The 27,175-nt window shown below is 37.9% G+C and overlaps 2 protein-coding genes across 4 annotated transcripts; one reads left to right on the forward strand and one right to left on the reverse strand.

The window, feature by feature from the left end:
• Positions 1-2,081: 2,081 nt before the first annotated feature.
• On the forward strand, positions 2,082-16,507 carry LOC109156479 (endoribonuclease Dicer homolog 1). The gene is made up of 20 exons (XM_019304337.1): positions 2,082-3,512; positions 3,658-3,771; positions 5,561-5,771; positions 6,168-6,562; positions 6,674-6,905; positions 7,087-7,259; positions 7,354-7,476; positions 8,919-9,079; positions 9,165-9,398; positions 9,552-9,702; positions 9,789-9,971; positions 11,204-11,365; positions 11,563-11,658; positions 11,753-12,381; positions 12,749-12,849; positions 12,939-13,129; positions 14,301-15,218; positions 15,318-15,482; positions 15,618-16,000; positions 16,072-16,507. Exons 1-20 carry the CDS (start codon positions 2,520-2,522, stop codon positions 16,250-16,252), a joined length of 5,796 nt encoding a protein of 1,931 aa, XP_019159882.1. The 5' UTR covers positions 2,082-2,519; the 3' UTR covers positions 16,253-16,507.
• Positions 16,508-16,571: 64 nt separating this feature from the next.
• Positions 16,572-26,678, reverse strand: LOC109156480 (protein LHY). Of its 3 annotated transcripts, none has more exons than XM_019304338.1 (8): positions 26,391-26,678; positions 26,192-26,217; positions 25,692-25,908; positions 25,495-25,606; positions 25,216-25,277; positions 19,007-19,213; positions 17,395-18,858; positions 16,572-17,262 (listed from the first exon to the last, which is right to left on the reverse strand). In XM_019304338.1, exons 3-8 carry the CDS (start codon positions 25,728-25,730, stop codon positions 16,816-16,818), a joined length of 2,331 nt encoding a protein of 776 aa, XP_019159883.1. In that variant the 5' UTR covers positions 25,731-25,908; positions 26,192-26,217; positions 26,391-26,678; the 3' UTR covers positions 16,572-16,815. The 3 variants fall into 3 exon arrangements, with proteins under 3 accessions (XP_019159883.1, XP_019159884.1, XP_019159885.1); XM_019304339.1 differs by having other exon boundaries at positions 25,692-25,975; XM_019304340.1 differs by lacking the exon at positions 25,216-25,277.
• Positions 26,679-27,175: the final 497 nt, after the last annotated feature.

Here is a 27,175-nt window from a genome sequence, read left to right on the forward strand (position 1 = left end):
AGCGTTTTGGAGCAATAAGCTGTTACAAAAAAGTTGATTAACTAAACACTCATATTGATTGTTTATCTAAGTCAAATAGCTAAAAATGGTCAAACAAGTCAAAATTGTCTTATAAACTAACTATGTTACAAAACATGGCAAATATCATTTTCACATATTGGTTGGTCTGAAATATCAAAGTTCTGGGAAAGGATCAATAGTCTCTCTTGTTGATGATTTGCTGGTATACTTGGATAGCAAGGAATTATAAACTTTGGAACAACTCTATAACACCTCGCTAAGAGCTATCATGGAGAGAGTTAAGACTCATTTGCATGCCTGGAAAGCAGCTAATGAGGAGGATACCCAACGGGAAGACTCAAACCAAAATTTTATTGCCACATCGTCAAAGCCAAGCCAGGGACATTTGAAGTTAAATGTTGATGCCACAATTGATATTGACAAAGATGTCATGGGCTTTGGGTGAATCATCTGTGATGATCATGGAGCATTTGTTGTTGCGAAATGCATCCCGTAGAGAGGAACTCACACTCTGGAAGAAGCAGGAGCTCTATCATTGAGGGAGACCCTTATATGAATGCAAGAACAGAATCACTAGACTTTTCAGGTTGAGGTGGATACACTACAAGTCGTCAAAGGATTGTCAGGAAAGGCTCAAGACTCTCATTTTGATTTGTTACTTCTTGATGTAAAAAAAAATTCCCATGTCTTTATTACTTTTGCCAAACGATCAACAAATCGGATTGTCCATCTCTTAGTCATGGAATCTCTTTATATGACTGATGGTAGAGTGTGGATTTATACTCCATCTCAGTTTATGTTTTGCTTTGCAAAAAAAAAAAAAAAAAAAGAAAAAAAAAAAGAAGAATGATTAGGCACATAAAGTGCGTGATCCTTAATTTGTTACTTGGTCAAACCCTCTTCAGACACCATTTTCTTTTAGGGTGTGTTTGAAAACCTGGAAAAATGAGTTCTGGAAATCATTTTCTAAGTTTTCATGGTTTGGATGTGCCTGGAAAATCAAGTCAACGGAAATCATTTTCCGTTGACTTTGGAAAATATGCTTGTTTTGGAGGAAAATGACTTCCCCTTTTTTGGGGGAAGTCATTTTCCAACTTTTACACCAACATCACACCACCACCAACATGATCAACACCATACCACCACCACCTCACTACCACTACTGTCGCCGCCACCACCACTATACCACCGCCACCACACCACCACCACTACCACCACCAACACCATACCACCGCAACCACTACCACCACCAACACCACCATCCGCAACCATCTTCGCTGCCACCACCACCACCATACCACCGCAACCACCGTCGCCGCCACCACCACCATCACACCACCACCACCGCCGCCACCACCACTACCACCGCCACCACCACGACCACACCACAGCAACCACCGCCGCCGCCACCACCACCACCATACCACCGCAACCACATCATCACCATCACTGCCCCCACCGTCATACCACCACCAATTATTATTATTATTATTATTATTATTATTATTATTATTATTATGTAACAAATAACACTATTACCACTACACCACCACCACCACCATAATATTTTTGAAATATTATTAGTTATTTTTTTATTATATTTAAAATTTTTATTATATTATTATACATGTTATATTATTCTAAATAAAATAATTAAAATATTTAATTATATAATTCTACTTATTTTCCAGAAAATGAACTAAACATACAAAAATATTTTTCTGAAGTCATTTTCTTACTTTCCAAATGGACCCTTAGATAAACAACCATGCTCTTCACTTACATTTGGGAGAAGTTATTATAGTAAACCTAAACCCGAAATTTGATAGATAGATGATAGTAGTACATTTAATTATCCAAGGGAGGAACCAAGTGGCTTGTAGTCCACTGGTATCGGGTTGCTCCCCTAAGTGGGGTTTGTAAGGTTCAAACCTCAATTGAGGCAATAGTGTGTATATGTAGGTTATCCCCCTTCCTTATAAAAAAAAAAAAAAAATTATCCAAGGGAGGAAAGAAAGGGGAATAAAGAGGGGGAAAGAAGTAAAGGCGGTCGGAGGGGGCAGAATCGCGGGGGTGGGGAGGGGAATATTGGAATCACGCAATTTGCTGGGTTGCTCTCTCTGTCTGTCTGTTTTTCGATCCATCACTGGCTTGAGCTACTTTTATTATTTGCGTGCTCCGTACGGTCTATCCCCACGCCAATCTATCGTCTCAAGAAATTTTCCGTCCCTGCAAGTCAACTCAACTTGTTGCTGCTTGCTTTTTTATCTCAATAGCATTCGATTCCTTTTGTTTATTCTCTTTTGCTTTACTCCTTTTTATCTATTATTATTTATTTATTTATTATTCGTTTTTGTTGTTGCAATTTTTGAGCCTTCTACGTTTCACCCCGCTGCTACCTACGATCCGTCGTCTTCTTTGTTCACTTATTATGCACTGCTACTGCTACTACAATTTCAGTGTTGTTTAAATTACAAAACAATAAACAATACAAAATTATGGATGGTGATGAGGCTAGGGTTTCAGTTAATGCCGCCGATGATTTGAAGCCCTCATACTGGATTGATGCTTGCGAGGACATTCCTTGCGATGATTTTCTTCACGAATATGTCAATTGTGATTCACATGCCACTGCCACTTTGGTCTCCCAAACCTCCAATCAGGAGGAGCCTGATCCTTGTTTTTTTGGTGAGATTGATCATATTCTTGAAAACATCAAGAATGGAAGTAGTGCTCATCCTCCATCCACACCCTGCAGCATCAATGGACATGAAAATCATGCCTCTTCACCTGTGACATCTGAAACTTCCTGTCCTTTCAAGGATCCCAAGTTTAATCATCGTAATGGACACCTGCATATGAATAACAACGTCAAGCCGGGTGAAAGTGGTTTTGGGAGGGCGAGGCCTGAATGTAAAGGAAATGGATACTCCCAGCTTAGTGACAAAGGGAGATACGGAAAAAGGGCGCGTCTCAGTGAGAGCAGCATGAATGAGAGAAGAAACCCTGACAAACCTCTAGGGAGGAAAAGACTTCGTGAGTTTAGTGATATTGATAGGCGAGATAGGGATCAAATTAAGAGAAGAGAACACCAAGGTTGTTTCAGGAGGGAGAGAGATTGGAATGAGGGGAGAGGTTATTGGGAGAGGGATAAAGAGAGGAATGAGATGGTTTTCCGAACAGGTTTATGGGAAGCTGATCGGAACCGAGAAGGGAAGCTCCCTTCCGGGAAAAGCCTTGAATGGAATGGAGGGCAGGAGATAAAACCCGAAAAACCAAAGGAACAACCCCCTGAAGAGCAGGCCCGCCAATACCAATTGGATGTTCTTGAACAGGCAAAGCAGAAAAATACTATTGCTTTTCTTGAAACAGGGGCGGGGAAAACACTCATAGCAATCCTTCTTATAAGGAGTCTTTACACTGATTTGCAAAAACAGAACAAAAAGATACTGGCTGTATTTTTGGTTCCTAAAGTTCCACTGGTTTACCAGGTGATCTCTCTTTTTTGTTTTTTGTTTTTTGTTTTTTGTTTTTTGTTTTGTTTTTTTTGCAAGGTTTTTCTATTTTGCTTTAAACTTTTTTCTATTTTTATGAAATGGAATGATTTTTCAACTGATCTTGTTATCTACTATGCAGCAAGCAGAAGTCATTCGGGAGCGAACTGGCTATCAAGTAGGGCATTACTGTGGTGAAATGGGCCAAGATTTCTGGGATGCACGCCGGTGGCAACGCGAGTTTGAGACCAAACAGGTGGATTAGAATTTTAACTTCAAATCTCATTTTTGCTGTATTGCATTATACTATCTGCATAGACTGCAAAGAATGTTCTTTTCTAGTACTTTGTATTTTCCCTTAGTTGGGTTGAGAGTCATAGTATCCCTTGTGACTCTAATGACATGTTTGGTTCATGGAATAGGTCAGGAATGGAATAACATTCCTTGGAATAGACCTATTCCATCGTTTGGTTGAATCATTTTGTCATGGGAATAGCATGCCTAGGAATGAGCTATTACCTTCGCAAGGGGAATAGCCATTCCTAGGGGGGTCTTGGTATTAGCTATTCCCATGCCCTTGGGAATAGCTTTTATATCACAAATACCAAAAATACCCTTTGCACATTATTATTATTATTATATATATATATATATATATATATATATATATATATATATATATATGTAAATAAAAAAATTAATTGTATAAGACTTCTTAATTATGGAGCCTTGGCTCCTAAAATAAGTAGTCTGCCCATCTGCATGCCTAGCGGATGGGCATGCAAGCTTGTCTAGCAGATGAACATTGCAATTGAAATTATGGAGCCTTGAGGCTCCTTTTATAGGAGTCTCAAGGCTCCATTCCTTACTTCTCCAATCGATGTGGGATAAGTGGGAAAATAAATATAAATATAATTATGTATTTATATAATAATAATAATAATAATAATAATTATTATTATTATTATTATTATTATTATTCTCTCTCTCACACACACATGCATATACATGTGTGTATATATATATATATATATATATATATATATATATATATATATATATATATATAAAACATTCAGTATATCATAATCATATTCATTATTATTATTATTATTATTATTATTATTATTTTGTATAAGGGTATTTATGTCTTTAAAACCTATTCCATTTCTATTCCTTTAACCAACCAAACACTGGAATACAATTACTAAAGTCTATTCCTTCAGCCAACCAAACAACAGAATACAATTCCTATTCTATTCCTTACCTATTCCATTCCATGTGGAATAGCATTCATATTCCCTCCAAATTCATTCCGTGAACCAAACGTGCTGTAAAGGAGAAAGAACTGAATATTATATCAAGTTGTTACCAGGGTTGTAAAAATCGGTCTAGGCGCCTCTAGACCGTGGCGATTTCCCCCCTAGGTGCCCGCTTAGGTTACCGGCCGCCTAGGCGTCCGCCTAGCACCTAACTCGGCCGATTTGGCCGCCTAGCGTCTAAGTTAGTCGAGCTAACTCGTCCATTTCGGTCGAGTTAACCCATCGGCTTGGCCTATTTTTTTATTATATATGTGTGCGCGCGCGCGCGCACGCATACATATATATAATATGACATATATACACTTGTAGACTAGTTTGATACTTTGAATCTTTGGATGATTGAAGTATTTGAGTATTTCATATTTGAGTGTTTTTAATTTTTAATATTGTTTTAATGTTTTTTTATTTGAAAACCATTGTTTTGATGTTATGACTTATGAATAATCATTAATTCATTTATTTGGATGTGTTATTTGATTAAATGTTGAAAACAACCTCATTAAAATTGTCAAACTGCTAGTCTACCACTGTTTTTTTGGCGCCCGCATAGATTCCGCCTAGACCGCCTAGGCGTTAGGCGCTGTCCGGGTGCCCGACTAGCGCCTAGCGCCTATTGCAACCATGGTTGTTACACATCAATCTTTGATTGAAGACTGTAGGTTATGCTCATATGACAGTACAGCTTGTTTGCCTCATCTGTATTTTCTGGTCTTCTAATTCCAGGTTTTAGTAATGACAGCTCAAATTTTGTTGAACATCTTGAGGCATAGTATAATAAAAATGGAGTCTATCAATCTCCTTATCCTGGATGAATGCCATCATGCTGTAAAGAAGCATCCATACTCTTTAGTGATGTCTGAGTTCTACCACACAACTCCAAAGGGCAAAAGACCATCAGTTTTTGGAATGACTGCTTCTCCTGTTAACTTAAAGGGTATTCTTCTGCTTTTCTCTTCCTGTACTAGCTAGAACTTTGGATTTGTTGAAGTTAATGAGTTCCTAATTGATGCTTTTCAAGGTTTCTTCCCTCACCCCCCCTGTTTATTAGGTTTGTCAATATGTGTATTGGTGTGTCTCTTATTTGCATATATTAGGCTGTATCCTCTTTGATTTCCTGTTTAAAGTTCCCCTGTATAGCGGAATACTGCATGGAGGTGTTGTACCTTATCTTGTAATTTATATCAGTGAGGGTGTCTAGAAGATTTTGATACGTGCTTTATAATTACACGGACTGCCATCTCTTCTGAAAGTTCTTTGCTCTTTGAATTGACTTGGAATCAATGAGTTGGCAAGTGATATGTCAGAGGGGATTTTTTTGGCACTCACGCAGGTGTTTCCAGCCAAGTGGATTGTGCAATTAAGATTCGTAATCTGGAGAGTAAACTGGATTCTGTTGTTTGCACTATAAAAGACCGCAAGGAACTGGAGAAACATGTGCCAATGCCATCTGAAATAGTAGTGGAGTATGATAAAGCTGCTACTTTATGGTCTCTTCACGAACAAATTAAACGAATGGAAGTGGAAGTTGAATTAGCTGCCCAATCAAGTTCAAGAAGAAGTAAATGGCAGTTTATGGGAGCTCGAGATGCTGGAGTTAAGGAAGAGTTGCGCCAGGTCTATGGTGTTTCTGAAAGAACTGAAAGTGATGGGGCTGCTAATTTAATTCAAAAGTTGAGGGCTATAAATTATGCACTTGGTGAACTAGGGCAATGGTGTGCCTTTAAGGTGTTATTTTTATAGGCTCATATCATTCAAATTCTCTTTTTTCTTATCTCATTGTTTATAGGCAAACGAAAGTTTGTGATTAGTTTGACTGAAGCCTTTTCTCTATTGCAGGTTGCCCATTCTTTTCTAACAGCTTTACAAAGTGATGAGAGACCAAATTATCAGCTTGATGTCAAGTTTCAAGAATCCTATCTCAGTAAAGTTGTCTCTCTTTTGCAATGCAAGCTGACTGAGGGAGCTGTTGCAGAAAGTAATGCTAGAGTTGAGGACATGGATATTTGTAAGACTCTAGACAGCAACATGCCTGATGAGATAGAGGAGGGAGAGCTTCTCGATAGTTATGGTGAGAAATTATGGATATCATTAGTTCCTTAATTATTTTCTGGATTAATGTTGAACAGTGCTTTGGTTAATTACTGATATTCTTAAACAGTGGCTGATGTGTGAGATATTAACCACTGGCATACTTGCTCTAAATATATGTCTGAGGTTGTATTTTATTCTGTTATTATTGTATTTTATAGTTGTATCTGGTGGAGAGCATGTTGATGTGATAATTGGAGCTGCTGTTGCCGATGGAAAAGTTACACCAAAGGTTCAATCATTAATAAAAGTTCTTCTGAACTATCAGCACACGGAGGATTTTCGTGCTATTATATTTGTTGAACGTGTTGTTGCTGCTTTGGTTCTCCCTAAGGTGGACAAACTAACTTTAGTTTCCTTTTAAGGTGAAACTCGTCATATACTCATATCATTGATCTGCAAGAAAGTTACATCTGACAACCATGCAGGTATTTGCAGAGCTGCCTTCACTAAGTTTTGTGAAGTCAGCAAGCTTGATTGGCCACAATAATAGCCAAGAAATGCAGACTTGCCAAATGCAAGAAACAATTGCCAAATTCCGTGATGGTCGAGTATGTCTAAATCCTAAGATACTTCCCTTTTATTTTTATCATTTCAATAATGTCTGTCTTTCAACCAATATGTTGGATCTGTGATGATCACATATGCTTTAGTTCTAAGATTACCTTCTCTGAATTTTTGCCAATCAACAATGATTGTCATTAAAGCAAAAATTTCGAATACTTATAAATTATTTCATTAACTATTCCTTCATCTTTAGACTACCTTATTTGACTAGACGAGTTATTATATTCTAGTAAAATATTAAATATGTTTTTTTTTCCTAGTATGTTTAAAATGTGTATTAGAACACAATCAATGTAGAAGAGGAGCAGAAAACGGGAGAAAATGAACTTATACTCCCGTTATCTTATTATTTACAAGTGGATTATGGATATATACTCATATACTAGATATATAAATTATTATAATAGAAATAATCCTAGTTTAGAAATTGTTATAGTAGAAATAATCCTAGTTTAGAAATTGTTATAATCCAACATCAAAAATTATTTTCCTTTAGGAATCCTCGAGATGGTAAGGGCTTATTTAGTAGCTGGAGAATTCTTCTTGGGGAAATCGATAATAGACAACGAAAAATAGTTTTCTGATCAAAACGAACTGTTGGAAAATGAAAAATGGAATGGATTGTTTACTAAGAGCATCCGCATCAGTTGGGGATAATGTGGGGAGAATGTAAGAGTGATTAGGAAAGAGAAGATGGGAGGGGGGAGAAAAAAAGAAAAAAAAAAAAAAAAGGAAAACTGAATTTTAAAATAAAAATAATAATATTTTAATAACTGTCAGCGCGCCTAGCGGGCGCGTGCAGTGCACGCGCCTGCTGGGCGCCTTTTTTGGCCCTCACGCACAGCGTGCGGGAGTGGAGCAAATGAAGGCATGGGTCCCACTTTCTGCTATTCTCCCCACTCTTGCAGGAAGGTCTCAAATTTCTCTCTCTTACCCTCTCTATCTTCCAAGTCATCAGGTATTGTATATTCTCCCCAAAATATGCTTTGATGGTGATGCTCTAACTTGATAAAGGAATTTGGTAAACACAATGTATTTTCTGAATTTTTCAAATGTAAAATTTTACATGTGTCTTCATGTATGACAATCATCATAATCACCTATCAATCAGTCCAACCCCACCCCCTACTTACTACTCTCACCCTCACCCTAACCTACTTACTACCCCCACCCTACCTCTACCTATTTATTGCCACCACTGCTACCACTTACTATTTAGTTTTTCCACAACTGTTTACCCCTACCCTCATCGGCCTTGAAACTTCTTTGTGATATTTCGTCATGCCAATGAGAATTGTGCTACCCACCCAGTAGCTACTTATGAAATTGCTTCTCGTTTGAAAGTTCAGAATATTTTAACAGTTCCAGGACAAAGCTTTGTAATTATTTTTCCATTTTCTCATACTTAATTTCTTATCCTTGCCAGGTTAACTTGTTAGTTGCTACTAGTGTTGCTGAGGAAGGTCTTGATATACGGCAATGCAATGTTGTCATCCGCTTTGATCTTGCGAAAACTGTTCTGGCTTACATTCAGTCTAGGGGCCGTGCTAGAAAGCCAGGGTCTGATTACATTTTGATGGTCGAAAGGTACATTGTTTGTGTTCTGTCTGAACGTCTGCTTTTGTAAAGATGTGCAACCTTTATTCTAAAAATCTTACCATATCTTGTTTAGAGGAAATTTGTCACATGAAACCTTCCTAAGGAATGCTAGAAACAGTGAAGAGACATTGCGGAAGGAAGCCATTGAAAGAACTGACATTAGCCATCTCAAAGGTGCCTCCGATTTAGTTTCCACAGAGGTATTGCCTGGTACAGTTTATCAGGTGGAATCCACTGGTGCTGTTGTGAGCTTAAATTCTGCTGTTGGACTTATCCACTTCTACTGCTCCCAGTTACCCACTGATAGGTGCTGTTTCTTCTTGTAGCATGAGCTTAGGTGTCTTTTTTTAATTAAACAAAAAATGAATTTAAAAAGCACGTCTTTTGATTCATATTTACACGTTAAATATTTTTACTTATTACTGTTCTCTTGGACTCTTTCCAAGTTCTTTTATTCCAGGTATTCAATACTTCGTCCCGAGTTTATAATGAAGCGCCATGAGAAGCCAGGAGGTCCTTCTGAATATTCATGTAGGCTTCAACTCCCCTGCAATGCCCCATTCGATAGACTTGAGGGCCCTGTATGCAGCTCAATGCATCTTTCACAACAGGTTTTCTTATTACTGCCCTCAACTTAGTTAAGTGCTATCTACATTAGTTGAGATTATTCATTAAATACTTACTATGTTGTGTATAGGCGGTTTGTTTGGATGCTTGCAAGAAGCTCCATGAGATGGGAGCATTTACTGATATGCTCTTGCCAGATAAGGGAAGTGGCACAGAATCTGAAAAGGTTGAGGAAAATGATGAAGGTGATCCCCTTCCTGGAACGGCTAGGCATAGGGAGTTTTATCCTGAAGGTGTAGCTGACATTCTCCGGGTTAGTTTCATTTAGTTTTGTTTTATGCTTTTTGCTTTTTGTTTCTGTTTTTCCTTGTTTGACACTTCTGAACAGGTATTGGCCAAAATAATTAGGTGGTAGAAATTGAAGGGGAAGAAGAAAACCCCACAGGATCATTTTCTGATGCTCATGATGTGTGATGACTTAATAAGATCTATTGTAATTACTTGCAAAGCAGACACAATTGTCTATATAGTATTTTTCTTGTAGGTGAAGTCATTTTTTTAGGTCCATGCAAATAAAATTAAATGTCTTCCAAAGTTCCAAAGGGTCTAAAGTTGCAACTTGCAGCTCAATGACAAGCTTCTTTTGCAGCACTTTGCCATTTGCTTAGTCTAGAGAAGTTTAAAGTTGGGTATATTTTGATGTAAACAAATATCTCTGGATGGTTTAGAGAAGAAGCTTTAGAGGATTCATGAGCGCTATGCAAAACAGACGTTTTCTAAGTCTGTTGGTAGCACCAGCTCTGTGCATTTATATTCTGAACAAAATCACTGCTTACCAAAAGGGTTATTCTATTTTTTATTAAAAAAATTATTGTTAGTTTGTTACTAATACTTATTGGTAGTGGAATGAAAGATTTCTTTGTCTGGAATGTAGGATTCAGCCTACAGCTCAATGTCAAACCTAACTGATTTTAATTGGCTTTGCTTTTGCTGGACTAAGTTTTGCCCAGTTTAACTTGGCTGGATTAAGTTCTTGCTTGTTAACATGTTGCTAAATCTGCGCTTTTGCAAAGTCAGCTTCAGCTTCAAGCCTGCTTAAGTATTTCAACCCAGATCCAAATGTATTTTCAGATCTTACACGTTATAGTCGCTCACATTACCCTAACCTCAGTCGCATCAACTTGCTTCACTAACAGACTTTGCAAACCCTCTTGTAATGAGGCCATTGACACACCACACGCTTTTATGCATCCCCTTGTTTAGATAAACGTGTCTTGTGCATGCTAGCTGTTGTTATGAGGTTAAGTTGAAGGTCAAATTTTTGCAAGAGATTTAAGTTTATTCTTTGTATAGATCTAGATATGCATAATGGAGGGAACATTAACATGAAAGTTATTTGAAGAAACAGTGAGAAAATTTTGTTGTGGTTATGTTAACTCCTAGTATTTTATCATAAAACATGGTCAACTTTAGTACTTTTGTGTTAATCCCAGTGTTGATAGAATCTAAAGTTCATTCCTTGTTAAATTCACATTGCAACTGCAGGGTGAGTGGATTTTGTCGGGGAAGGATGATTGTGACAGCTCAAAATTCTTCCATCTGTATATGTATGCTGTAAAATGTGTAAATGTTGGTTCCTCAAAAGATCCATTCTTAACTCAGGCGTCAGAGTTTGCTGTACTGTTTGGCAATGAGCTGGATGCAGAGGTTTTCATTTCTCATCTTTAACACAAGTTACTAAGCCCTAAATCCCCTAATACCAATTTAGTTGGGGACTTGGGGTTGCCTCTACAGATTCTGTCTCTGCATTCTTCTCATTTTAATCTAGTTCTCAACTCATTTCTCCTCTCATATAATATTGCTGTGATGGGGGCTATACCCATCCTGCTGATCTTTGCTTACAGGTATTATCGATGTCTATGGATTTATTTATTGCTCGTACTGTGATAACAAAGGCATCTCTTGTCTTCCAAGGACTAGTGGAGATTACAGAGACTCAGGTTGATAAGCTGTATGCCTTATCTCATTATCATACAACTTATGTGTTCAATATTTAATTATATTAAATAAATCTCGACATTTGGTTTCATTCAGTTGGCATCCCTTAAGAGCTTTCATGTGAGACTGATGAGCATTGTATTGGATGTTGATGTTGAGCCATCTACCACACCATGGGACACTGCGAAGGCATATTTATTTGTTCCCATTGCTGGTGGTAAATCTGGAGATCCTGTAAAAGGTATTGATTGGGATCTTGTTGAAAAAATAACTAGAACAGATGCATGGAACAATCCACTTCAAAGAGCACGACCTGATGTTTTTCTTGGTACTAATGAACGAGCACTTGGTGGGGATAGAAGGGAATATGGGTTTGGAAAGTTGCGCCATGGTTTGGCTTTTGGATTAAAGTCCCATCCTACATATGGCATTAGAGGAGCTGTAGCACAATTTGATGTGGTGAAAGCATCTGGTTTAGTTCCTAGCAGGCTAACCATTAAAATGTGTGATACTGTGAAATCAAGCAACAGCAAGCTAGTTATGTTTGATTGTTGTTCAAGGGCAGAGGAGCTGATTGGAAGAATCGTCACTGCAGCTCACTCTGGGAAAAGATTTTATGTTGACTCTGTTCGCTATGAGATGACTGCAGAGAGCTCATTTCCAAGGAAAGAAGGGTATCTGGGTCCTCTGGAGTACAGTACTTATGCAGATTACTATAAGCTAAAGTATGCATCTATTTCCTGTTACTTTGGCCTTCTTTGCATGTTTTCTATGGTCTATGGAGATTCAAAAGAGGGAAAGAGAATTAGCATAGTTTTTTTTTATCTCTGCTAACTGTTGCTTGATTCCTTTTGAGGACTGGATGGTTCTAATGCATTTTTGTTGTGCTTGAAGGAAAAGCTTGTCTCAGTCATTGAAGGGCTATCTAAACTTCTTTAAGTGGGATCATTCAGTGTTTTTCTAAGGATACAGAAACTTGTCTTTCCTGTATTTTCCCACTTGAAGTAGTTTAGGGAGTCCTGATTGGGAAAATGCTATTTCTTCTAGTACAACAGATTGTGCATTTAACTGTTCAGTTCAAATTGTATACAGATATGGAGTTGACTTGTTGTATAGACAACAACCTCTACTAAGATGCCGTGGTGTTTCATATTGCAAGAACCTTCTTTCCCCTCGATTTGAACATTCAGAAGGTAAGCATATTTTTTGTGCTTTACATTTTGGTTTAGCTAGAGTTCCATGTTGAACTAAATGTTAAAATTTGATGTTTGAGTGCATGAAGGTGAATCTGAGGAGATTATTGACAAAACATATTATGTTTTTCTCCCTCCTGAGCTCTGTTTTGTGCATCCACTTCCTGGATCCCTGGTTCGTGGTGCTCAGAGATTGCCCTCTATAATGAGGAGAGTTGAAAGCATGCTACTTGCTGTGCAGCTTAAGGATATCATAAGCTACCCTGTCCCTGCTTCAAAGGTAAGATGAACCCGGGGTCAACTACAAGAGTTTTATATATATAGGAAATAGGAATAAGGGTCAAATAGGCACACACGAAATTGCAATTAGGCCATCCAACTTAAAAAAACTACAATTAGATCCCTGAACAACGCAAAATCATACAATTGAACATAAAGTGATCTATTGACCTTATATTCGCTAACGTGGCGGTTACCAAAATAAAAAATTAACCGCCAGAATAAAAAATTAATTAATTTAAATTTATTTTATTATTTTTAAATAAAATAAACCACCCCAAACCCCCTCTTTGTCTGCTGGAGAACTCTTCTTCGTCTCCCACCGGAGATGAAGAATCAATCATACAGAAATGACCCCATGGAGAAGCATCTCCTTGCATCCATGTTGCACCTACTACTTTCCCTTTCTTGTTCACCTCTTTCGCCTGAAATTTTCATGCCCTTGCACATTCAGGTTTTTGAAGTTTTCAAGCCTCACTGAAAACACCCTCATATCACCACCATTATTTTCTTGCATTATTTGCGTCTTATGAATGCCTGAGGAGGGCCGACTCCTCCATTCTTCAGGAGCCAACAACAAATTTGGGGTTGGGAGTGCAGGTTGAGCAGAGCCACTAATCAGCCCTCTTCACAAAGGGCATGTCGAGTTTGACAGCAGCCAAGTGTCTATATAATGTATGTGAAAGGCATGGCTGCACAAGGGTAGCAGCCTCAGCTTGTTGTCGCTTGAAAATTCACACAATCAAATGGCTACTTCAAACCCATAAAGAGGTCTCCTCGTCAATGGGGTTTGGGCGTGTTTTTTTTTTTTTTTTTTTAATAAATAAATTTAGTTCAATTTTATTTAAAATTATTAAAATAAATTTTAAAAAATTATTTTTTTTAATCTGATAACCGCCACGTCAGCGGATACCAGGTCAACAGGTCACTTTATGTTCAATTGCATGATTTTTGTGTTGTTCAGGGACCCAATTGTAGATTTTTTAAAGTTTGATGGCCCAATTGCAATTTCGTGTGTAGTTTAATGACCTATTATATATATATATATATATATATATATATATATATATATATATATATATATATATATATATATATATGTATATATATATATATATGTATATAAAATTATTTATGTTGATCAGTTGGTTAATGAGATTTCTATTCCTCAGATCTTGGAAGCTTTGACAGCTGCTTCTTGCCAAGAGACGTTCTGTTATGAAAGAGCAGAGCTTCTTGGAGATGCTTATTTAAAGTGGGTTGTTAGTCGATTCCTTTTTCTCAAGTATCCCCAAAAACATGAAGGTCAACTTACCAGAATGCGGCAGCAAATGGTCAGTAATATGGTGTTATATCAGTTTGCCTTGAACAAAGGACTTCAGTCATACATTCAAGCAGATCGGTTCTCTCCATCAAGATGGGCTGCCCCTGGTGTTCCACCTGTGTTTGATGAGGACACATATGAAGGAGAATCATCCTTATTTGATCATGAAATACTTAATGCAACTAGAGCAGAAACATACCATGATGTTGCTGGATATGGAGATGAGGAAACAGAAGATGGTGAGCTTGAGAATGATTCAAGTTCATATCGTGTTCTCTCTAGTAAGACACTGGCTGATGTTGTGGAAGCACTTATTGGTGTGTATTATGTTGAAGGTGGAAAGCATTCAGCAAACCACTTAATGAAATGGATTGGAATTCAGATTGATTTTAATTCTAACGATATTAACAACAAAATTTGCCCAAGTAACATTCCCGAGAATATACTAAGGAGTGTTGACTTTGAGGCACTGGAATGTGCTTTGAACATTAAGTTCAATGATAAAGGTCTACTGGTTGAAGCAATTACTCATGCTTCACGTCCATCTTCCGGAGTGGCTTGTTACCAACGACTGGAGTTTGTAGGTGATGCAGTATTGGACCATCTTATTACTAGGTACTTGTTCTTCACATACACAGATTTGCCACCGGGACGTTTGACTGACCTGCGAGCTGCTGCTGTGAATAATGAAAACTTTGCACGTGTTGCTGTTAAACGTAGCCTTCACGTACACCTTCGACATGGATCTAGTGCTCTTGAAAAGCAGGTTTAGTATCTTCTCTGGCAGTTTGTTAAGATGCCTTTTTCTTCCACTGATATTAGTTTTGTGAAATGTTGAACTAATTTAATTCTTTCCCATGGTCAGATTCGCGATTTTGTTTTTGAAGTGCAAAATGAACTGTCAAAGCCAGAATTAAACTCTTTTGGATTAGGGGATTGCAAAGCTCCCAAGGTTCTTGGTGACATTGTTGAATCAATTGCAGGGGCTGTTTTTCTTGATAGTGGCTGTGACACAGCAGCTGTATGGAGGGTTAGTTTATAAATGCTCCTAATAATTTTCAACCTCATTAATATTATTATTATTATTATTATTATTCTAAACTTTGGGGTTGTTGAGTTGAAATATCCACTCACTCTATCATTTGATGCATTACCATTACCCCAGGTGTTTCAACCCTTATTGGATCCAATGGTGACTCCAGAAACACTTCCAATGCATCCAGTTCGAGAACTGCAAGAACGGTGCCAACAACAAGCAGAAGGCCTGGAGTATAAAGCTTGTAGGAATGGAAACATAGCTACTGTTGAGGTTTATGTTGATGGTGTCCAGGTTGGAATTGCTCAAAATCCTCAAAAGAAAATGGCTCAAAAACTGGCTGCTAGGAATGCCCTTGTTGCATTGAAAGAGAAGGAGGCTGCTGAAGCCGCCGCCAATAAGGTTGAAGATGAGGAGGAGGGGAAGAATAAGAAAAATTGCAGCCAAACGTTTACAAGACAGACATTGAATGATATATGCTTGCGTAGAAATTGGCCAATGCCATTGTATCGGTGAGTAGTCAATCTGTAGAATAAAGTTGTTAATTGCTAGTTTAGTTTACGGTGAACTGAAAATTTTGCAGATGTGTCCATGAGGGTGGTCCTGCACATGCAAAGAGGTTTACGTTTGCAGTACGTGTAAATACTTCCGATAGAGGATGGATAGATGAATGCATCGGAGAGGCTATGCCGAGTGTGAAGAAAGCCAAGGATTCTGCTGCAGCAGTTCTCTTAGAGCTCATAAGTAAATGGTACTCCTCATGATGATGGTGAAGAATTTGGAGTGACCTGGTTGGTAATTGGCAGTCTCGTCTAACCCTTCATTCTCTCATCTACAGGAAGTTGTAAAAACTCCCCACTAAACCCTAGCACCTAGGCTCTAATAATTCGATGGATGATTCTAGCTAGATTCCAAATCTCAAGAATTTCCTTCCTGAGAAGATCCTATTTATGTATCTAGTACGACTAACTTGTCCAATTCTATTGCAAATCTGAAAGAAATTTATTAGATTATGATAATGAGAGAGAAAAGGAGTACCCTTCCTTTTATTCCATCTTGCAGCAGGGGAAGCCTGACAGAAAGTCCATTAATTTTAGCTGGCTGCTATAATATAATATAATAATATAATATAATATAATTGTTGCAAGTTATTTGAGTTGCATTTCATAGCCTCCAATTAAAACAACATATATATGGGTATATGGTACACACACCTACACGACAAGTTTCGTGATCTTTAGGACTAGATAATTGTACAAGCAATAGGACGGACGACATACATGTTTGTTTGAGAATGAGAATACCAAGCAAGCCAAGCCAAAGCCCCTTATAAAGTTGAAGTCTCCCCTCCTCCCAAGCGAAGCCTCTTGGGACCTTTCTCTTCATCTTGACAGCCCGTACTACTTCCTCCTATCCTGCTGCTCTCTTTAGCTTCCACTGAGCATCGCTTGTAAGGTTTGAATCCTGTTCGGCATGCTTTCAGCTTCCCCTCTCCAAGTTTCACCGTCAGTGTGTTGTTTCCACCCCCAAAACGTGATGATGATAATGATGATTCTTTGTCCTTATTCCCATAATGAATGGAACATCTAATTGATGATGATGATTTATCATTCACCTCTAACTGTAATCCCTTTTGATCCTTCTCCTCATTTTGTTCACCTTTTAGCTTGCCTTTCTCGCTGTTTTTCTTTACCTTGCTATTAAGATCATAGGGGGGAGAAAAGCTTTGGGGTAATACTTCTCTCGAGAAAAGAGCCCAAAAAGCAATTCGTCCCTATGTATAAAAGAAAGAAAGCATTTAATGTGAAAGAAAGAAAGAAAAAACACTATGTATAAAAGAAATGCGGCACAATGTGAACACATGCACAAACTAGTGAGTGAATATACATACAAAGATTTCAATTACCTCCTCAGAGACTTCCTTCCAAGGGTCATTTGGATTGCTGGAGTTCTTTCCTCGTCTGTTACCAGATTCTGTGGGTGTGGGTGTATGGTTGACATGAGGAGACTCTTTTGGATCTTCTTTATCTTTTTCAATCTTTTCCAAAGCATCTGTCTCAACTTCACTGCTCGAGGGTGTGTTAGATCCACATGAAGAACGGTCAACCTGTTTTCTATTCTTAGTTGTATTGGAATCAATAAGCTCAGTGACTATTGCTGCCTGTTCAGTGTCAGTAACAGTAACTGTCGTATTAACTTTCATGCCATCACTTTCCTCAGAGTCTGATGAACACAAAACTGGTGGCTTAGAAGCTGAAAGTTGTTCTCGCAAAGTTTCAGTGCATCCTGGGTCCAGTTGTTGAACATGCAAAGACGGATCAGGAGTCCCATCCTCTCTCTCATTATTTGCTACGTTAGTTTGACAGGCATCCATTGGAACTGCAGTTCCTGACGATGTAGGGCAGGTGACGCATGTGTGAAATGGAGAACATAGTGGAAGAAGACCATGTGCAGCCCACCATGCAGTTGCTGCAGCTACAGTAGCAGCGGCAATTGCAGCCATACTAGGTACTGAATTCATCTGCCTTGATGGAACTCCACCAGGGGTGCCCGTGCAAGATTCTGCTGGAGCTTCAAAGTTCGCCGCATAGGGCCAAAAGCTAGCTGCAAAGCTTGCAGCAGCATGAGCTGCTGGATTTTGCAACAAAGCAGAAACAATTAGACTTGAAAATGTAGAAGAGATATGCAGGCATGATGATCTGTAATCATTGGAGTCGCAATTTGAGGCCATCATTGGGTGGAAACTAGGAAACATATGGTGAATGGAAGACCTGGAAGGATTACTTTGATGCTCAGATGTGTTAGACGAGGCATGATGTGTGAACTGATTCAAATGCCCTTGGACTCCGCCGATTTGGTGAACAATAGACTCGTGATATGTCATATCTTGGGTGTTATTAGTATTCATCCCTAAGCTCCCATCAAGTATATGCACGGGCACATGCCTTGGACAACTCTGTACAGCTTGCATATCATTTTCTGTGAACACTTCATCTGGCTGATTTGGCTCATCAAGTTTTTCTCCATGTGTCAATTTTTCCTTTGATGGAAAAGAGTTTTCCATATCCAGGCTATTACATGAACTAGCATCCTGAAATGACTGCTTAGTATCCAGTTTATCTGGCTCTTGATTGCCTTTGGATTCAACAGTGACATAAGATTTACTTGCATCATCCCTGTTAGTTCCTTTCACAATAGGCACAAACTCCCTAAAAGTGCAGGAGTTTTGAGGTGCCACTTGTGTTGGCAAACAATCTCTGTTTCTGACGGAAGGGGAGGTAGGACCTTCATGAAAAAGTGTAAGCACATCAGAGATAACCTCCTCCCTGTTCTCTTTTGCAATATCCAGCTTTTTGTCACCACCAGGTTTCTGACATAGAATAGTTCAAGAACAAAAATACTTACAAATGTCAAAACAAGCGAGAAATAAAGTGTGAGCATAATACATTAAACTGCCTATGGAATCCATAAAAAAGATACGAGGCAATGAAGAACAAAAACTGTACTGGAGACAATACCTCCAGAAGCGGTTCCTTCTGCTGGCACAGAGAAGAATCTGATGCATATAACTTTCCATCCTTTCCCCCTACAACGGGGGTAGGAGTGCCTGCCACTGTCTTTCGAGGATATGGATTAATCGGTTTCCTCTTTGGTCGTGGAGGAGGAATTTCAATGTCAAGAGCTTGACCTATTGGAACTCCCTTAATAAGAGCCTCCTTTTCCAACTGGTGAACAGCAACATAAATGTCAATATACACCTTGTCAATAATAATAAATGTCAATATACACCTTGTCAATAAATAAATAATGTAACCATAGTACTCACAATTGAAGGAGGAGGTCTTGACCATCTTTCAAGACGCAAAATCCCATCCATGGAAACTTTTTTATCCAGGTTCAATGTTTCATTAATTTCCTAGTCTTGCTGTTAAGTTTAGAGCACTCTAAAATCTTTGTACTTATTTAGATTTTAAGAGCAACACAAAAAAAATGATCAATTCGTAAGATATTCCTAGAAAATAGATACTCTCTTGCATGTATATATATATATATATATATATATATATATATATATATAATATATATATATATATATCTCAAAAAGTCCTAGTGCGTAGTTGGGAATATTTAGCATGGTTAGTAAACAATATATTGCTCCTAAGTCCGATCACCCACACAAAGAGCATGTTGTGTGCCTGGAAGCCTGAGAACGTGTCACTGGGCGACCGACAGGGCTTGAGGGGCGAGCCGGGAGAATGGAGGAAGAAGATGATCTCCCTATGATTGCAAATGGACTAAGAAAAACCAGGAAACAAAGCAAAAGGTTGAAGAGTTCTGGAGTTCTTCCTCTCCCAAATGTCATTAGACAGATTTCAGATTACAAAACAGATGCCTTATTCCTAGCACTTCTAAACCAATAAATACCTAAGACCCAACGGTAACTTAACGTATACTTCCACAAAATTAGGATACTAAAACAAACCTAAAAAAGTTAAAGAAATAAAACAGGAAAAGGACCAATATAAATAGCTTAGCTTAGCGTGGCCTGCGTCTGTCATAGGTTCTCCCAATGAATGCATCAGAGCACCAAAGCCTGCATATTACAATCTCATTCCTCAGGCTCATAGATCTTATATTTGGGTGCTTCTAATCTTATCTCTGGAAACACCAATCTTTTTGCTTGCATACCTCTCCAGGGTATGTTCCTTCAATTGTCTTTGAAGATGGCTCAAAGTCTATGACAACAAGAATAAGTTAAGCAAAACCACTTCATTACCCATTATCTTTTGTTCTTTATCAGCCCAATTACCCATTTAGTTTGATTTCTATATAAATTTGATGTTCTCTAAATTGCTCAGTCACTATAAGAATCCATGATTTACAAGACAGGAGTGTGGAAGAATGATTGACACAATGTATATCAAAGGCTAGAGGCAAGTCTATGGTTTTTGTTAAGAGTCCCACATTGATAACATAAGTGATAATATATGGGTTTATAAGGCCATGGGTTAAACTAGCTAATTGATTGGATTCAATCTTTTAGGGTGGTTTGGCCCATGTGCATTATAGCACAATCTTAGTTTATAAGAGTTTTCAATAAGTTGGGCCTAATTTTTTAATAGAAAGGGAAAAGGACATTTTTAGTTCTCAATTGTGACCATGGTGGAAAGTTAATCCTTTAATTATTTGCAATGTAGATTTAATCCTTAAATTCTTAACAAAATGGCAGAACTAAATATGGCACTTTGCTAAAAACTTAGAGATTAAATTTACACCATAAATAACTGATAGATTAAAATATTTTCTTAAGGTTGAGTAGGACCATACCACTATAAATTATAAGGTACATAGTAAAATTTGTTAAAATTATACATACTAATATAATTTGTTAAAATTTTGAACCCCCACTAACATATATATAGATCCATCACTATCAAGGGCTCCATCATGATTTATATGCCCCCTCCCCAACCCCCACCCCCTCCCTCCCCATAGCCTACACAAACATTGATCCATTTCATCTCAATCACAGCTGCTTGAGTCATCATGACCTTAATATGGTTATACAAATAGTTCCAAGTTCATTTAGTCTAAGTTCTTGAGAATGTGAATTGTGTCTACAACATATCACAGAGTTAGGGCATCCATCTTCTCTCCCACTCATCCCTTTTCTCAGTAGCATCTTTTAACTTGGTTGCCAAGTGAACATACCTTGACCTTTGAACAGAGTTTTGTGGAAGCTACCCAAGAAGTGTAATGATCACTTCATGTTGACTTAACCATAATGATAGGATGGAAGGAGGTAAAGGTTGGAGTGGATGGAGAAGTGGCAACAAGGAGGAAAAAAAATAATATTGACTTCTGGTGACTCTGGCCTGCAGCAATGCAGGACCAAACATCACAAAATGACTTGCCTCAAGGAGACAAGTCCAACTTCACTGAAATATGTTTAACTACTATTGAACCTCTCTGAAGACAGAGTATCACCTGGTTCTACCACTAAAAAGCCCACTGCATAAGGCACATGAATATTGTTGATCAGAACTGTCTCTGTATGGTGCCAATGGCAAAATGATTGGACAACTGATGAAGAGATCTAAGTTAGAAAACTGGAAACCACCTTTCAAATGAGCTATGCATGAGGATGGGTGTGATTCCAAGTAGGATGGTGGAGTTAGTTTGGACAAAAAACCACTAAAGAAGTATTGATATCCACTACCACTCCATCCATAATCACTTCTCTTGTGATTATAAAACCAATGGATCCTTCTGAGCCTACTCTGCATTTCATCTTTTTTACTTGTATGTTTACATGCCATCGAGGTGAGGATAATCGATTAAGGAAAGGATATGTCGATCCGGAATTACTTCCGAACTACAATTATTTGACGATGGCTATTTTCACTCTTTATCTCAATTCATCTTTATCCCTTTTTAAAAAAAAAAAAAAAAAATCTTATATGTTGATTTGAGAAAGAATTTATATAGTTTTATAGGATAGTTTCAAAGTTGTTCGATTGTTTGTACTCCATTTCAGTTTTTGTAAAGCATTTTTCTGCCGTTCCGTTGAGTGTACCACCGCCTCCTTGCGATGCAGTTTGGTGTGCTTGACAGATACTGAAATTTAGCGATGTGCGTCAGTAAGCTTGTCGACGGTTAGCTGGCTTAAGTGCTCAACTCCGGTGTTCCTCACACCATTACTGGCAGAGACGACGCTCTTTTTTTCTTAAAAAATAAATAAATAATTATTTTTAAATAATAATTTTTAAAAAATATTTTAAATATGGGATGACCTGTTAGAAACCTAAAAAACTTGCAAATTGGACTAATTGCTTCAAATTGGTTAGTTTAGGGATCTAATTGTAGTTTTTTTAGGTTCAGTGACCTAATTACATTATCGTGTGCAGTTTGATGACCTATTAACGTGTGCAGTTCGATGGCCTATTTGACCCTTATTCCTTTTTTTAAAAAAATGCATTTCCTAAAAAGAAACTAGTAAACAATTAAATATTCATGTATATTTAAAGAAAAAGTTATTTGCAAATACACACATATTTTTTATATTTATACGCTTCTCTTGTGTTCCTTATCATGCATTTCATTGTGTTCTGTGTCCTCATTTCTCATTTTCGTGCTACCTAGTTAACATCCATTGCTACAATTACTTTCATTAAAGTGACAAGTTTTATTCAAATGCAAAAGTGACTTTAGTCTTACCCTTTCCTTTGTTCTCTTATATGGTGATTAGAGCAATGGGGTAATCACACCATGAAATATATATCTCACAATAGAGCCAAGGTCACTTAACTGGGCTATAATGCAATGGGCCAAACCACATTAAAAGACTGAATCCAATCAATTAGGTAGTCTAACCCATGACCTTATAAATTCATATGTTTCTCTCTTATTTTTCAATGTAGGACTCTTAAGACTCCCCCTCAAGTAAACAATCAGGCCATTTTGAATCTAACCTGTTGACCACTTGCCCATTTGCAATTGGATTGGGCCCTCCCCCTAAAACTAAGTGGACAACCGGTTGAAACACACCGGTTGCGTGGAGGAGGACCACTTGCCCATTTGCAATTGTTTGGACCGGTTATAACAAAGTCAACCGGTTGACCACTTACCCATTTGGAATTGTTTGGAAAAAGTACATATCTTGTGGTTTATGTTGATGACATTGTTAGCATAGGGGATGATATAGAAGAAATAAATCAGCTTAAGAAACATTTGTTTCAACACTTTGAGACAAAGGATCTTGGAAAATTGAAGTATTTTCTTGGTATTGAAGTTGCTCAATCCAAACAAAGTATCAATGTATCCCAACGGAAATATGCTTTGGATATTCTTGAAGTCAGTTGGCACACCCATGGATCCAAATGTCAAACTTCTTCCAAGACAATGGGAGCCTCTATCCAATCCAAGTAGATACCGAAGATTAATTGGCAAGCTACTATACTTGATTATCACTTGTCCAAATATCTCCTTTGCTGTAAGTGTAATTAGCCAATTTCTACGAGAGCCATGTCAAAGTCATTGGGAAGCCATTAGAACCTTAAGATATGTGAAAAGATCACCAGGTACAGGATTGCTTTATAAAGATCATAGATATACATAAAATGTTGGTTATACAAATGCAAATTGGGATGGATGCCCTTGGGATAAGAGATCAACATCTAGATATTGTATTCTATTTGGAGGTAATATTGTTTCTTAGAAAAGAAAAAAACAAGAAGTGGTTGCACGATCAAGTGCAAAAGCAAAATATAGGGCAATGGCCCTTGGAATATGTGAGCTAATTTGGGTTAAGCATCTTCTCACAGAACTCAATTTTTATAAACTTGGTCCTATGAAGTTAATTTGTGATAATCAAACAGCTCAACATATTGCATCCAATCCAATCCTGTCTACCATGAGAGGACCAAATATATTGAGGTTGATTGCCACTTTATTCGAGAAAAGGTTGTATCCGAAGACATCATTACCACATTTGTTGGGTCAAATGATCAACTTGCTGATATGCTCGAAGACTTAGGATTGAATATATTTGTAGCAAGCTTGGAGCATTTGATTTATATGCTCCAGCTTGAAGGGGAGTGTTGGAAAATATTTGTCTTGGGCAGCCTGAAATTTACTCTATTTACTCTAGCTGTTGTGCCTTGAGAAGAGGATTGTTTTTCTTGGGCAGTCTTGCATTTATTTTGGCCCTTTCCAATGCCTTTTGTATGCTTATATATTTGGTGTGTAATATGAAGGATTCTAAGCAATAATAAGAAAACATTGTTCTATCCTTCTATACTTATTCTTAACAGAGTGTATATACTACACTTAATAATTGGACTTAGCAGTGAGCCAGTGACATATGTAACCTGTTCACATCTGGAACTTTTGATGTTGGAAAACATTGTTGGGGAATAATGACAACACCTGGAATAGGTGCGGAATCAGGAAGAGAAGAAATTCAGAGAAGATTTCAACATGACGGCACAATTGACAGTTTATAAAGTTACTCTTCGCGAGGTACTGCCCATGCCAGAATTTTAGACTAAAGAAAAGAAAAGGGAGATACTGTAAGACGAATTGAACTTGGATAAGAATGGGTAATTCTACAGGGAAAAAGATAGGACAAAGAGATGTTAGAGACCTTTCACCCCAGATGCTAATACCATATTAATATAACAAGGCTAAATAGAGGTTTGAGTGATTGATAAAGTGTGAGAAAATTGTCCTATTGTCCTCCGTGTCTTTATACTAGGAGAATGTGCACAGTATTTCACAAAGATTCTCTAGATCATCTAATAGTTTAAAATTATTGCAATCAACATGAACATGGTATGATAGGTAATAGGAAGTTTGAATAAAAGGCAACTAGAGGCTACTGTATCAAAAAGTCTACAGAGTTTACTCAACACATCCCTTAAACTTAGTTTAATTCGTTGTGAGCATTATTAGCATAGGCATTACAAATGAAAAGACAAGTTAAGGAAAAAATAAATGCTAATTTACTGCAATTTTTAACAATTTAAGTTCATTCAAAGCAATTTAATTTCATACAGCATAAATGACCATTTAAGTGATTATAACAGAATGCAAATAAACCACCCACTATGCAAGATGGCAACAGCCTTGAAACAGTAGAATGCTACGCAGAAATTTGAAATAAAATGCAGTTAACTAAGAAAACAAAGAAACTAATTGACATCAACATAAAGTTATAGCTATTGACCTTTGTAAAAAACTTTTGTGCATGACTTCGGATCTGCACAGCAGTCTTGGTGCCAATATGTTCTGTGTACAAAAAGAAATTCATAGAACCGAAAGGAAAAAAAAAACAAAGAAAAATGAGGTGGTTTGGATTAATAAAGATAACTAAATCAATGATTTGATGCAACAATCTAATAACACCATAAAACTATCCCTCAAAGTGAAGTGAAAAATGAATTGGACATAGATATATGAGTTGAGTATAATAGGAAAAAAAAAAAAAAAGTAAAAAAAGTGTGACCTTCAATACGTTGCCAAGCCCGCCCATAGAGTTTCAAAGCTTCAAGAAACCTGTTATGCTCCTCTTCTGTCCATCGCTCACGCTGCTTAGTGATAGTATAAGGCTTCCTAGTCTGCTATCAAAGATTGAAGACTTCAACTATGAGTAGGAGAAAATTTCGGGAAGACATAATGAAATGGGGAGTGTGCAAAGGGGACCTTAATGACAAGTTCCTCTCCAGAGGAGTAAGTGTCCATCAAAATAGAAGACCAGTTAGGGGTTGTTTGCGCTGCTTCAAATCCTCACGTACAAGCAGAGGATATACAACAAGCCATCTTTCAACTCTCGCGACAATATCAACATCATCATCATCAAACACAAGAAGAAATAGCTTAGCCGTGGTGGTATGCTCAAGTACCTGACAAGGTAATACTACTGCAAAAGAGAGGAATTGGTAACAAACAAAATTTCTATAGAGATCCGCCTCTTTTCCAAAGACCACCTATAATCAATTCCAAAGAAAAGAAAAAAAACATAGCAGTATAGATTTGGGAGAAATTAAGCAAAGAGAAACACTAAAACCGTGGTAGTATCCTAATGAGCAGATTTTAATTTTTGAAAGTAAAAATCACCAACGGACAGGGAAAAAGGAGAGAGACGCATCTCTGAATCCGAAACAAGTAGTAAAAGAAGAAAATTCCTTATCCAGAATCCTCACCAAAACGAACCGCGTGATGCCTAAACCTTTAGAAAGCACAGAAAAAAGTAGACATAGAAAGAGAGAATGGGAAAAAGGAAAAGAAATTTTGATCAGTAACGATGAAATAGGTGAGGTTCCAGAGCCAGGCAGGCAGCCAGCAACCGGTGAACAGTATAATCAGGGAAAAGCAACAAATCCTAAAAGATCAGGGGAGTACCTTGGGAGATAGCCATGTTGAAGCAGCAGGAAGAGGTTGTAGAGGCTCCGGACATGCAGTGACAGAATCATCCGGCACTCGTCGGAGAAGTCATAGTTTCCGGCAATGGCGGATCGGAATCTCAGAAATGAATGGGGGGAAAGTATAAATACGGGAACTGGAAGTTGAATAAAGGAAAAAGGATGAAATTCACAGAAGGGAAGATCACTGGCAGGCAGAGAAAACAGCAGAGTGAAGAAAGCGGAGAGGAGAGGAGAAGAGAAGAGAAGAGAAGAGAGAGAGCTGCTATTTTCTTTTTTTTTTTTTTTTTTTTTTGGGTGCGATGAGTAATTTGAGCCACTAGTTTTTTCCAGAATTTTAATTTTGAAGAAACAGTAAAATGGAGGAATTTATTTGAGGCTGGAAAGGGCTAAAAGCGCCAAAGGGCTAGAAGATGATGCCATGTGGCGGGCGATTAATGGGGAAAGGGCTACTCCAGAAGCCCCCACCCTGCACTTTTTCAACACTCAGGGGCAATCTCGGTATATTTTATACAACTCCAAATCTCCACCACAAACTCGGAATTCGTACTGAACTCCAGCTACTCAACGCGGGACCCACCCACCTACGTGGCTGTTTCCCAAATGCAATTCCGCAACTCTCTCCTTTCTTTCCTCAAAGGGCAAAACCAAGAATTACCCATTTCTGACTCCACTACATACTCAAATGTCCACCACTCCACTCTACCAAAAAAAAAAAAAAATGTCCACCACTCCCCCCCAAAACGCTTTTATCAAATTTATTGC

This window comes from Ipomoea nil, unplaced genomic scaffold, assembly GCF_001879475.1.
Source record: "Ipomoea nil cultivar Tokyo-kokei standard unplaced genomic scaffold, Asagao_1.1 scaffold2730, whole genome shotgun sequence".
NCBI lineage: Eukaryota > Viridiplantae > Streptophyta > Magnoliopsida > Solanales > Convolvulaceae > Ipomoea > Ipomoea nil.

Excerpts from the sequence above, each read along its gene's own strand:
- LOC109156479 (XM_019304337.1), top strand. The coding sequence starts at position 2,520 with ATGGATGGTGATGAGGCTAGGGTTTCAGTTAATGCCGCCGATGATTTG. Across the intron at positions 3,772-5,560 it reads GCGAGTTTGAGACCAAACAG|GTTTTAGTAATGACAGCTCA; the intron begins GTGGATTAGAAT and ends TTCTAATTCCAG. Across the intron at positions 9,703-9,788 it reads CAATGCATCTTTCACAACAG|GCGGTTTGTTTGGATGCTTG; the intron begins GTTTTCTTATTA and ends TGTTGTGTATAG.
- LOC109156480 (XM_019304338.1), bottom strand. The coding sequence starts at position 25,730 with ATGGACACTTACTCCTCTGGAGAGGAACTTGTCATTAAG. Across the intron at positions 19,214-25,215 it reads CACAAAAGTTTTTTACAAAG|TTGGAAAAGGAGGCTCTTAT; the intron begins GTCAATAGCTAT and ends GCTGTTCACCAG. Across the intron at positions 17,263-17,394 it reads GGAAGGAAGTCTCTGAGGAG|GGACGAATTGCTTTTTGGGC; the intron begins GTAATTGAAATC and ends TTTTATACATAG.